This window comes from Vipera berus, assembly GCF_964194415.1.
Source record: "Vipera berus genome assembly, chromosome: Z".
In the NCBI taxonomy this organism is placed as follows: Eukaryota; Metazoa; Chordata; class Lepidosauria; order Squamata; family Viperidae; genus Vipera; species Vipera berus.
Genome location: NC_138205.1, coordinates 39579030 through 39592630, shown reverse-complemented (window position 1 = coordinate 39592630; position 13601 = coordinate 39579030). Strand labels below are relative to the sequence as shown.

The 13601-nt window shown below is 38.8% G+C and overlaps 1 protein-coding gene across 1 annotated transcript; it reads right to left on the bottom strand.

Moving 5' to 3' along the window:
- Nucleotides 1-1357: 1357 nt before the first annotated feature.
- On the bottom strand, nt 1358-13182 carry LOC308677540 (keratin, type I cytoskeletal 17-like; the record flags this gene model as incomplete). The annotated part of the gene is made up of 8 exons (XM_081344021.1): nt 1358-1455; nt 3620-3651; nt 4235-4455; nt 6081-6206; nt 6584-6745; nt 10376-10532; nt 10640-10722; nt 12679-13182. 8 exons carry the CDS (start codon nt 13180-13182, stop codon nt 1358-1360), a joined length of 1383 nt encoding a protein of 460 aa, XP_081200147.1.
- Between the last annotated feature and the right edge of the window lie 419 nt (nt 13183-13601).

Sequence of the window (13601 nt, the reverse complement as noted above, 5' to 3'; positions counted from 1 at the left end):
GGAGAGCTCAAAGAGCCAGGTCTTCAGGTCCCAGCGAAATGAACGAAGGTCAGGGGCAGTCCTAAGCTCCATGGGCAGCTGGTTCCAGAGGGTAGGCGCACCCACAGAGAAGGCCCTCCCCCTGGGTGTTATCCGCCAGTAATCTTTTACCGGCGGCACCCTGAGAAGACCCTCCCTGTGTGAGCGCACTGGACAAAGGGAACTTGATGCTGGCAGCAGGTGTTCCCTCAAATATCCCGGACCCAAGCCAATTAATTGCAAGACAGTGGTTTTAACTGGGACATTTTAGAAAAAATATTACCCTGATTAATATTATGATTATATGTGTTGTAATTAAGAACATATAGCTGTCTGTTTCATTGTCTCCATTCATAAATATTTCCTGGCTGATTATCTTCCAGAGTCATCAAGAACTTTACTGTATGTCAGTGTCATGATATGGAACCAAACTTAATTACTGAGAGGGAGCAGGTAAAAGCAGCTATAGATTCTGTAAATACATATGAAAGCTTGTGCCTCTTGGTTTCAAAAGAATGAAGGTGATATGAAATAGGTGTTGTGATTCAGGGTCAGCCTGTGGGTTCGGCAGTTGGGTCGGATGACTCAGAGGAGGAGGAGGGGGGTGTTGAAGACCTTGCTGAGGGGGTTGAAGATCTTGCTGATGAGAGCCCTCAGCCAGGCCCCTCCCACTTGGTCACCACGGAGACCCAGCTGTGTGAGCCTGACAGCGTGGATGAAGATGACCCACAGCTGGCCCTGTTCAAGGATGCCCGACGCAGGAGGCAGTCAATTAGGAGTAAACAGAGGAAGGCAATGGGGCTTCTCGGAAGGAGGCAGAGAGAAGCCACGCCCTGAACTCTATATAAGGGGAATGTGTGGGGAGGGCTGGTTTGCTGAAGGCAACCGCTTGGATAGTTCGTGTTTCTTAAAGCTCCTGTTTCTTGGTTCGTGTCTTGTTTGTTTTTGTAGCTATAAATTTGGCAGGCGTAATTCCAGCCTCTTGCCATTTGTAAAGGGGTTGTCCCTGCCTTTTCTGCAGGGCCGGTAGCAGGCTGGTACAGAACAATAGGCAACAATGCCCTATTAACTTTTCTCCATTGTAAAATCCATTTCAGAGATTCTGTTTTAGTACTTTATTCTGTCAATTACCTTAAAAGGACAGTGATCTTTAAAAACTTAAGGAATTTGTTAAATAAGTCATTTTCTTTAAATGAAATGGAGGAAAACAAAGCTTTATTAGAGCTTGTGCATTAAACCAAGGGAAGTTCAAACTGTAAATGAAAAAGAATTGAGCAAGCATCTAGCAGTAAGAGGAGCTTCACAAAGAAGGAAAAGCTGATAAGTTCACTTTGTGGGTTTAATTCCCAGAGACATGAACTTGTTCACGGGACGAGATCACTTTTCCATCTTTTATCTCCTCAATAATTGTGCGAATCTGACGGGTGGTTTTGGATCCTGCAAGGAAACAGAGGAGGAATCAAAACTTAATTGCAAAAAAGAAAATAAAGTGACAAAGAATTCCACCATCCACCATTCTCTTCTCCAGCACTCAGCTAAACAGGATTATTATTATTATTATTATTATTATTATTATTATTATTATTATTATTATTATTATTATTATTTTGGGGGATGGGGGAGTAGCAAGGCTAATGTTTCACCCAAGGGATTTCTTTTTCAGAGCAAATATATTGAATGTTTTACCATTTGGAAAGAAAAGACAATGCTCTGCATTGATTGAAAGTTCTTTGGATGTTGATTTCAAGAATAGTGCATTGTTTCCAGAGAATGGAGCTGGTTTCTAAGGCTTTTATACTGTTGTTAGATAATTAAATAACTTTTGGATACTTTTTCATGTTAGAACTGAGGTTGAGTAGTTTAGCATAATCTATTTGCTTCCAGGGGGCAGAAGAGAGGCTTCATCTACCTATTTGCTTTAAGCATCAGTCTAGCAGTATTGATACCAGGCTGTTTAATTAAACATTTAATAAAAAAATAATAATCAGGCTAGAGGCAAAGGAGCTTAGGCTGGCTAGAGGTAGCCTGCTGGACCCAGTGAGAACAAAACACCTATATATATTCCCAGCAATGCATTTTTTATAAATGCAACAGGGATTCATCTTATTCAGCTTTTCCTTAATACGTCTTTTTCCCCTCTCTTTCTCTTATTTTTCACTCAACCCTCTCTATTTTTCTTAGGTAAAGTAACTGTGTCATTTTTGAAGAGTACTCCAACAGTGGGTCTTCTTAGTTTCTCAAAACATTCCTGGCATCAGCTCAAGTGTTCTTTGTCTTAGGAGGATCAGGAAGGATGTGATCCTGTTGATCAGCCATTAACATTATGCATCCAGTCTGAGCCCCTTATTTTTCTTCTACCAGAGTCAAAGCTCTGATATGGGAGAGGTGAGATAAATCTAGTCTGAAAGAGGGGATTCAAAGACAGATCTGCTCAAAGGACAGATGACCCTTTGGTGCATGCTTTTAGAGGCCAAAAAATTGTTACAATCATAGTTACAATCATAACTAAAAGAGTAAACAATAGTAATTGGCAAAGTTGTGACCCAATGTATGTTACAATCTCTTTTCAAACACATAAAATTTAAAGCCATTTGAAAGCCAGTGTTTTAATCAACCTAGGGATCTTCCCATTCCCCCAATATCCTTTCCTTCTATCCCCAAATTAGGTGACTAATTTGCCACTTGAGAAAACTTGATGTGCTGTGCCTTGGAAATAAAGTCAGCAAAATTGCCATGCTTCCGTGACAGTATCTGTTTGTAGAATGAGGAGCAGGGAAGAGAATTTTGTTGCCTACAAGCATGAATCCTGCACTAAAAACCTCTATGGCTGCCTATGTTAGCTAGAAAGTATGAAGCATGAAGCCATAATAGCAGTGCAGTTGTAGCTGCAGCCTGACAGGCAGGCCTTCTGTTGCAGCTTACTGGTGCAGATCACAGAGCCCAGGATCCCCATGCTGTGAAACTTCAGAAGATGCCAATAGGAATTTCTCCTACAGCAAAAAACAAAAACCACTGGCTGCCAAGTGGGGTGATGTGTTCACTTAGATCAGGGGTATCAAACTGCTGGCCCATGGGCCCGGCTGCAATCATGCAGAGGCCGCGCCCACCCCAGCTCTGGCAATGCAAAAAAAGTCACGATACCTCACGACACATCAAGTGATGTGGCAAGTTTGACAACCGGGACAGAAATGGTCAGTAGTTGAACATAGCCCCATGGCTGATGGAAGTAAGCAGTTTTGCCTTCCCTAGTTGCTTTCCATGCAATATAGAATATTTGCCTAATAATTAGGAAATGCTAGTTTCCTAATAGATTGCCTTTTTCCAGACTCAGCTGACATAATGGTAGACTGGCCCTGAGATACTGTATAGACAATGTTGTGAGGACACATCCTTCACCAATGGCAAGGAACTCAATCTGGAGCTGGAGCAGGGAGGTGTGAGGGAGAAGATATGGGCGGGCCATTGCTTCGGTCGCAACAACTGAATCGTCACCTTGTCTATTTATTCTGCAGATCTAGATTCTCCAAGAAGGAAGCTTTTAAAACTAGAATAGATTCAGGCAACAGACTAATTAAACATCAAAACTCCAGTAGATTCTTACCCTCTATGGCTGATGAGTACTGGGGAGAAATACTACATGAAAAGAAGAAAAACAAAAAAAAGACCAATTAGAGAAACATAAAAAGCAATGGGGGAAAAAACAAATGCAGAAGTGATTGTCAAAGTTGCTAGTCTTTAATAAGAAGGAAAAATGACACTTAATCTAAGTCTGATTTAATTCATGATAATTTCTTGATAATAAAATTGCAAGAGGTATTTTAGAGTGCTGGACACTTTCATCATAATCATTACATTTTCATTTGTGCCCCAGTACTCTATTGGTACACTAGTAAAGGCAAAGGATAAAGAGAATAAGCTCTTGTTGGAGCACCACCTTTGTCATTAATTCTATTTGATTTACAATCACTGCAACCACAATTGCCCAATTTAGTGTATCAATAATATGCACTAACAAAAGTTATAGTGGAAATAGTGGAAGAGCTACAAAAAATCATCTTAAATAATTACAGTTAGTCCTACTTAGGCATCAGAATATATTTCAGAAACCTTACATTTGGTGAACCCTTCATTGAACCTTACTGTGGTAGTCCTCTAACCTTCACTATTTTCCCTATTAGCCATTTTGAGTACAAATGATGGGACCCTTTTGACATACTAAGCTTCCTCTCCCTCCAGCAGATGACGATAGGTGGCAATCTCCTGTTCCAGGCGTGTCTTGACATCAAGGAGAATCTTATATTCATGGTTCTGGCGCTCCATATCACATCTCAAGGTAGCCAGCTCTTCTTCCCCATTGATAATCAGACCCTGGATCTGCGCAAGCTGAACACTGTAGCGAGATTCTATGTCAGCCAAAGTCACTTCCAGTGCTGCTTTCTGGGAAGAGGGAAGAATCAAAGTCAGTGATAAAAAGAAATATAAACTTCATATTTTGATAAACAAGCCCTTGCAGCCTGGGCAAAACAAAATACTAGCTTACAAACTGTGATTTACTGAGCCAAATGGTTGGGTACACATATTATTGGAAACCAAAAGCAAATCAACCTCATAATAGATTAACATAATAGTGGTGTAACAGAATCCAAAAGTGCATGCAGCCCCCCCCACCCCAAAACTATTCGATATAGCTGCCAGAGCCACTAAGTTTTCCTCCATATTGTAAGAGAATAAGAACATTCTTCACATTATTTGTACAGTGTTTATTTGATGTTTTAATTTAAATTTTTTTTAGACATTTATTTCTGCCCTACCCTCATCCACTTCTTTGTCATAGCTTTATCTCCTTTGGTAGCTTTATTTCCAGAATATCATTCAAAAGTCAAATACATCCTCAACCTAACACAATTGCCCATCTCTAATTTAGCACAATATGTCAATTCAGTATAAGATTCTCCCAAGTTTTCCTGGTGCATTGCTTAAGAGAACTTGAATCATGGGAGGAAATGTATCTCCTCACTCACTCAAGAAATCTGCCTGCCTTGATAGCTTTCTCACAGGGGGCCTCAGGACACTCTTTGAAAACAATTTACCTATAGAAACTGAGAGGTTCTTGCCTGTAGGTTGATGCTGTTGTCAAAAATGTATCATTCTTATATGTATAGTAACTACAAATAAGTGTTTGGCAAGAAAAACTGCCTCATTTTTTGCCACCTGCTTTCATTCTGTTTGATAAAGAAAGAATTGGCTTTTGAAGTTTTATTTGAAAGAACAGAGAATGTGGATAAAGTTCTCTAGAGAGGAGTTTGACATTGTTGGTAGTTATTTAACTATGAAGTGGCCAAAGAGCGTTAGGAATGTCCCAGCTTTTATATCCCAGTTAACTTTCCAGAAGTCTTGAGCTATAGGGAGCATGGGAAATGGCCTTGGAGGACAGAAAGAAAAAACACTATCCAGGCAATAGTCAAATCAGCGTGGATTGAGCCCATTTCAAGAAAGTAATATGAGAAAACAAACAGGCCCCTCTCTACTTCACATGAAGATAGGGTAAGGGGGGGGGAAACAAATTCAGACTTTCAAGACTCAGTTTCCATAACTATTACTATAAAAGTAATTCTGATCTACCTGGCAAAGTTTTCTTGGATCAGTCTAGTTTACAGGGCTGACAGCAGCTTTCCTGGATTTCCACACTAGGACTACATTCTTAGTGAGGATGTCATAAAGGGTTTTCTCCCCTGGTGCTTGTTTAGATTGGGAAGTCAAAAAGGCTTGAGTATAATAGAAGGATATATTAAAGAGAGCAGCAACATAAGTGGACCACTCCATATCATCTTCAACAGTAAAATCAGCTGAATGCTCAACAGTCTGAGAGTGCAGTAGAAAAAAAAGCAGTTTCATTCACAAGGGGAAAGGCATCTTTCAACACAGGAATACAGAGCAACTCAGGGAAGAAACGAGGGCAGTTCTGTTCTCTCAATGAAACAGAAACATATTGTGCACAATACTGCAGTTTTCTTATTTAGAATATAGGGAGGGCAAAACAAAAGCAGTTTGGGTTCCTGTACCATGCTAAGCTGAGCCTGCAAGTCTAGCTCTAGGCCTTGAAGAGTGCGTCGCAGTTCTATGGCTTCTGATTGACCACTCTGCAGTTGTTCCGTATTGATGGCAACTTCTCGATTCAGCTCTTCAGTCTGTTAAAAAAGGACCACTGAAATGTCACAGTGTACATATCAAAATAGTCAACTTGCTTTCAAGAGAGTATGTTTGTTAAGTCATGGGCTCTTGGGAGCAGGAATGATGACACAAGGCTGAGTACAGGATAACTCATACTTTTATTCTTACTGGAACTGTACTGGAACTTAGCTGCAACCAGCCACAATATATAGTCTAGCCCCTAGGCAGCAGCCAATAGGTTTGAACCCACTCAAGCCACCTGGGGCTAGCCAATTGCAGGAGAGGAGACAGCAAGTCTGGAATGCTGGAGAGCCGTTAGACGCTCCAGTAACGCACGTGGTGTATTACCACAAGCCCAGTACATAACAATGTTCATCTCAAAGAAGTCCCCTACCTTGCTGAAGAAACATTGCTCAGCATCTCTGCGATTCTTTTCTGCCAAGTTCTCATACTGTTCTCGCATATCTGCCAGGATCTTCGTCAAATCCACACCAGGAGCAGCATCCATTTCCACAGTGATTTCTCCACCCATTTGGCTTTGAAGAAGTCTCATTTCCTGTTTGAGAAACAACAAAAAAGTCCTCCTGTTAGCCTGGATAATATCAGTATCTACAGTATTTCTAAAATAAATAATGTTGCTTTACTTTATTTAGCATGTGCCAGATTTCAGTCCATCATGGTATTTAATTTTTGTTTAATTGATTGATTGATTATTGCAGTTTACTTGACCACCCATCTACCCAAGAAACTTTAGATGGCAACCAAGATGAAAACAAAGAAATGTTTTCCTTAATATTTGCTGAACATCTAGGGAAGTATGTTCCCATGTAATACATACAGATCAATAAGTTATATTCCCAAAATAACAGATAAATACTTTGGAATGTATTCATACCAAGAAAAAATAAAGCATCAGTAATCTTTTTAGATGTAGGAAAGCTTTTGATAACTTGTAATGGCATTTTTTTAATTAGTAATATTAAATAAAATCAGTCCTGGAGAAGAATTCCAAAGCTGAATAGAAAATGTTTACCAACAGCAAGCATCAAAGATTACAGCCAGTGGAACATCTTCTGCAAACCTTCCCATAATCAAGATACTAGTCAAAGATATCTTTATAAGAGACCTTCACGCTTTCTTTTATTATTTGTGATTGATTTAGTAGTATTAAAAGACAAGACTCAAAAAGACTAACAGATGTCAAGGCTCAAGGAAAGGAATACAAAATGAAATGTTATGCAGATGATATAGTATTAGTTGTCATACAAACATATATTGATCTGTTTTGTTCACTATACTGTAGTCAGTTGGCAAGGTGCTGGTCTCTCGCTGCCTGATCATTACAGTGCCTGGTTATTTGAGGGACCTCTTGTCTCCATAGTATCTGCCCACCAGTTTGATTTGGCTAGCATGGCGCATTCTGGGCTTCATTTATTTTTTTAATTCCATTTATATCCCACCCTTCTCCGAAGACTCAGGGCGGCTTACAAGCTTAGCAGTAGCCTTCATTCTATGTATATGCCTGCTTATTAGGGCTTTCACACACACATCCCCAAGCGGCATTATTACAAAGTCAGCTTAATTGCCCCCAACAATCTGGGTCCTCATTTTACCTACCTGGGAAGGATGGAAGGCTGAGTCAACCTTGAGCCTGGTGGGACTCGAACCTGCACTAATTGCAGGCAGCTGGTGTTACTTAAGGAGGCATTAGCCCACTGCTCCACCAAGGCTCTGTTTTTTTAAACAATGCATTCTATCAGGATCCCGGAAGTGCACCTTCTCTGTAGCCTTGCCCGCCCTCTGGAACATACAAGAATCAAACATCTCCCATCTTGCTGGCAGGTGTTTAATGCTTTCATAGGCTCTTTGTCTAGGCCTTTGGCCAGGACAGCTGGCACTCCTTTCTTCCCTTTGCTTGCTCCCCTCTGTATTGGTTTTCTTTGCCATAATGGCTGTTTTGCCCTGTGGTTTTTGTGTGTGTGCTTTTGTATTGTTCTTTGATTTTTAAGCGATTTTAACAATACTAAACTGCCCACAATTACTGCGAATCAAGTGGCATATAAATTTAATAAATGATTATGGTTTGTCAGCCAAATGTTCAAACTGAATTTGGCATTTTTAACCACCTATCAAGTCCTTTCGCAAGAACCTGGGATAGGCAGGTGTGGATCTTTCTTGATGTTAAAGGTATGATTGCAGGGTGAAGGTGTTCCCAGTAAAGTTGCCTTTTGCAGTTGACAGGTGGTGATTTTTGTCGATACCAGTGTTATTGTTATTGTGACAGCTCATGAAAACAATTAACAGTTTTGGTGAATTTTCTGAATTTAAAATTAAAATTCTGCACAGAAAGAATCCAGACGCCTGATGACAAAAAGTGTGATATCTGGGATTGTATGACAAGTTGCAATAATAATATATTTCAAAATAATTATAATAAGTTACAGAGAGAAATTTAAAAAACAATATATTAAAAAGTAGAAAAAATAAAAAAATCTCCTGACTAGGAAGACTTATGACTCCCAAAATTAACATATTACCCAAGATAAGCACTAGAGCAATTATCCAAGATAATGTTTTATTTCAAATGGCATACATTTGAAATCTGCAAAGAAAAATCAGTAGATGTATAGGCAGTGAGAAAAAAACGAGAATAAAATTCAAAAATGTACAGGATTCGAAAGGCAAAGTTGGGTCTTATCACCATGCAAGCTGTCATGATTAACGGAATGGATAAAATCCCAAATAACAGAATGTCAGTAGGTATTCATAGGACTACATAGGTATTTATGATAGAAGGAAATAAAAGAAGACAAAATCTAAAAGGGCATATTCCAAAACAAAACTTGATAAAACTTAACTGATGTTGTGGGCTAGAAGAGAATGATTGGCCAAAAGTCACCAAGTCAGGTTTTTAAGAAGAGATTAGATAGTCACTTGTCTGAAATGGTATAGGCTCTCCTGCTTGAGTAGGGGGCTGGTCTAGAAGACCTCCAAGGTTCTGTTCTATTCTATTCTATTCTATTCTATTCTATTCTATTCTATTCTATTCTATTCTATTCTATTCTATTCTATTCTAGTGTCTGATATGTGATATAATATCTGGACATTATAACTAGTACCTATTAATAACCTTATGCTCCATAAATTTATCAGAATGCTTTTGAAGACCTTCAGTTAATGGCCATCAAGGATGCACATTTTAGGATGCCCAATAGTTTGCAATCTAGAAAAATTGCACAGAAGATGTATATTCCCTCTCAAAGAAATAGAACCTGGGATTATCCTATGAAGCTGTGTGATAAGATATTCAAGACAGACTTCTTCCTATAGCATACAGTTAAACTATATGCCCATTGAACTCATACTGGGGCTGCATATTTAAATTAAGCGTCTCTATGCAATTTACACATGCAGATTCAATATTTATAACTTGTTTATGAACAAGGTGATACAGATAAAATGGAACAAAGCACAAAGCATCAGAATACTGCCAGTCCTTGACTTACGATCACAATTGAGCCCAAATTTTCTGTTGTTAAGACATTTGTTAAGTGAATTTTGCCCCATTAAACAATCTTTCTTGCCACAGTTGTTACGTGAATCACTGCTGTTGTTAAGTTAGTAATGGTGTTATGTGAATCTGGCTTCCCCATTGGTTTTGCTTGTCAAAAGGTTGCAAAAGGTGATCACATGACCTTGGGACACAGCAATAATCATAAATATGAACCAGTCAAATTTTGATCACATAACTATGGAGATGCTGCAACTGTTGTAAGTGTGAAAAATGGTCATAAGTCACTTTTTCAGTGCCATTTTAACTTTGAATGGTCACTGAATGAACTGTTGTAAGTCAAGGACTACCTGTACACATCTGAGTTGCCAAATCAAGTAATGAAGAGTCAAGAGCAGTTAAATCAAATGCAGCATGTTCATATGTGAATTAGGTCTTATTTTGCACATTTTGCACATAAAATCACAAATCCAAAGACCTGTTTGCACTCAATTGTTCAACAGCTGTGACACAAACTTTTCAATGGGCACTATCTGTTATATATTCTCTTCATGAAACATTTGCTATGGATGCAAATATTTTATGGATTACCATAAAGTATAAAGTAATTGCAAGTTCACAGTCCCCATTTTAACAATGTGTATGCTATATGATGATGGTAGCGGTTTATCTTACCTCTTCGTGATTCTTCTTCAAGTGAAGCAACTCCTCAGTGAGAAGTTCAAGATTCTTTTCTAGGTGAATCCTGGTTGAGGTTAGATCATCCAGAACATTGTGCAAGCCATTGATGTCAGATTCAACACTCATGTGCAATGCCTGTTCTGTCTCAAGCCTAAAATCAGAAGGGATGACTGAGTGATGATGAAAAATGTAGAAGAGACAGTATTTGTTCCCATCATGATGATGATGGCCTTGATGTTAAACCCTCCAAAAACTTACTTGTTTTTGAAATCATCAGCAGTCAGTTTTGCATTATCAATCTGTAAGAGGACATCAGCATTCTCAACTGTGGCAGAAAGAATCTGAAAGCAGCATAGAAATGACTGATAGCAGTGAAGAGTTTCTATAGGAATACCTTCGCATTTAAAATTTCTGTGCATGCAGAGTATCTTTGTCTCTCACCATAGAACAACTGTAATCCTCAACTCTTTAGAGTGTTGAGTAGAGCTTTTACCATGATTGTAATGCTCCAAAATCAACATCATAGCTTAGTAAAAGTCTGATCAGCAACCTGAACTATTGAGTTCACCTGCTAATTTAGAGAAAGCACAGAGGAAGCACAACATTTCTCCTGGAGCTGCAAGACTAATGCCACCTCATTTGTGAAAACTCATCATTTATTCTACCCTCCCTAGTGCTCAGAGTTGACCTTCCCTTTAGTAGACAAGACATTTTGATGCCTTGGAGTTGAATTAACAGAGCTGAATGTAGAGAAATCTTTACCACTTGTCCAATATGATTTTTTTAAAAGAACCCTATATGATTAATCTATGGAAATGAATAACATGCCGTATCCAAATGCAAGATGCTTTTAGCTTTTTCTGTAGCATAAAGCTGAATATCCAAGAGAAGACATATAACGGAGGGAGAGAAGAAGCACTCACCCTTTTTTTTCTGCACCAAATTGATTCACCCCCCAAAACAGCATTTTCCTCTGTGAGGCCACTGAAACTTTGCCAAGGTATCTCAAATAAATGTTCCTACAGCATTGTTACTATGTTCACTGTGAACACTTCACATAGATTTTTTTGAGCTAATAAAACATCTTAAAAGATTTCATTAATATGTAATGGATTGTGCAAAGGTATCAAAGTTAGCTTCCCCTATTAGCAGATTGTTTCAAGACATAAATAATTCTCATTTAATTGTTTGTTCTACAATCTACAATAGGTAATCAAGACCTATACTCCCAAACTAAGATTTGTTCACTTCTGTATTTACCTATAAATATGCTTGGTCTCATATTTATCCCTCCCTTGATGCCTTATCTACTTCCTTTTTTGGTCCTCAATCCATCTGTCCCACATTTAGCTGGACTTTAGATAGAAATATTTTTTTTATCTTCCCTATAATGAACAAGGCTTATTTATTATGCTTTTCTAAGCTTTTCAAAATGAATTTTGAAATGTTGAAGTAATTTAAAAAATTACTGTTAGCATATTGAATAGGAATGAGGTAGAAAACTTTTATGTTTCAATGATATACACACAAAACAAATATACATGTAACCCAAAATGTAGTTCTTTGTAAAAACATGCACACTTCTGGACTTTACAGGATAGTCTGCAAATCCCAAAGGTGTTCAGAAACGTAGCTATATATCTGGAAAAAGCAGGCACAAAAATGTTTATAGAAAATATTGATGTGAACAACATTGCATCACATCGGAGAAAATTTCTTAGAAACTTAGGCATGTTATAAAGAAAAAAATAAACACAAACATGTATACAGATAATTTTTCATATTTCAAATAAATAATCTCAATGTAGATTGGAAATATGTTGAATCAATAATTATGGCACAATAAGTGAAGACAGTTTTATATTGCACAGATTTATAGAGACCATAACACAACAGTGGGATGAACAGGCTATATCATTTCTACACAAAGTCAACCTTTGTCCAAAAATATTGATTCAGTCATAACACCAATTTGATGTTCATAAACACTAAAAAGACTAATTATTTATCATCTTACAGTGTAAAGGAATGCTTTGTCCTGAAATTACAAGGAATAAAAATGAGGATTGACAAGAAAAACATCCACTCACGTAGCAATTAAATTCTGGTCCCTTAAAACCAACTTGAAAAAGAGAAACCAATCAAAGGAGTCACTTTTGCTAACTGCGTTTCATCTGCTATAATATCTTTTTTTAAAAAAAGTACTCTGCCCAATGCTGTTGCTAACAAGTGCTTGTGGGCATTTGTTACATGGCATGTTTTTCTTTATGGATCCCCCTGAAATTTTCTTGCCATACCTTGCTCTTCAGGTCCTCAATTATCCTGAAATAGTAGCTGTAGTCACGGTCTGGACCAGGTGCCTGCTTCTGGTACCACTCCTTGATCCTGACCTCCAGGCTGGCATTGGATTCCTCCAATGCCCGCACTTTCTCCAGATAAGCAGCCAGGCGATCATTGAGGTTCTGCATGGTTTCCTTCTCTTTTCCAGTCAGAAGTATATCACTTCCACTTCCACCCACGAAACCACCAGTTAATCCTCCTCCATGACTTCCACTAAGGCCCCCACCATGGCCACCAGTGAAGGTGCTGCAGTAACTGCTGCCCCTGTAAGTACCACCCAAGGTGCTTCCAATCCCAGAGACACAGCGAGCATTAGTGACTGAAATACCACCAGCTCCACCATGACTGCTAGGTGCATGGCAACCTCTACCAAAATGGACCAAGTTATCCCCACTAAAACCTACAGGTCCCTTCATAGAGGATGAGGAAGTGCTAGTATAGTGCCTGATGATAGTAGACATCTTGCCAAGGAAAGGAGCCTCTTGAACAACTGCTCTGTTAAATTCTGAAAGGATTGAAAAACTAAGAGTTCTCTCTCCTTCCCGGCTGCTTTTATTCCCACTGTGGGGGCGTTATGTCAAAGGCCTTTTCTTTCCCGTGCATTCCCCAGAGCTTTCATCATCTCAGGCATCAAAGCCAAGTTCTACAATCATCACTTTTTTTTTCCTCAGTGGCCTATTCATGCATTTGTCTCTTCCTTGCAAGGTAGTTTTGTGCTTCCCTTTTGGTCCCCAAGTGAACATTCAAGTATGCCTCAGAAACAGGACTAGCATTGCTCAAGGGTGTAGTTGAACATGACAGAATTTTTATGCGTAAAATGCACCCAGGGAAAGACAATGAAAATGCAGTCTTGCAAAAGGGAAACCATCACATTATAAAT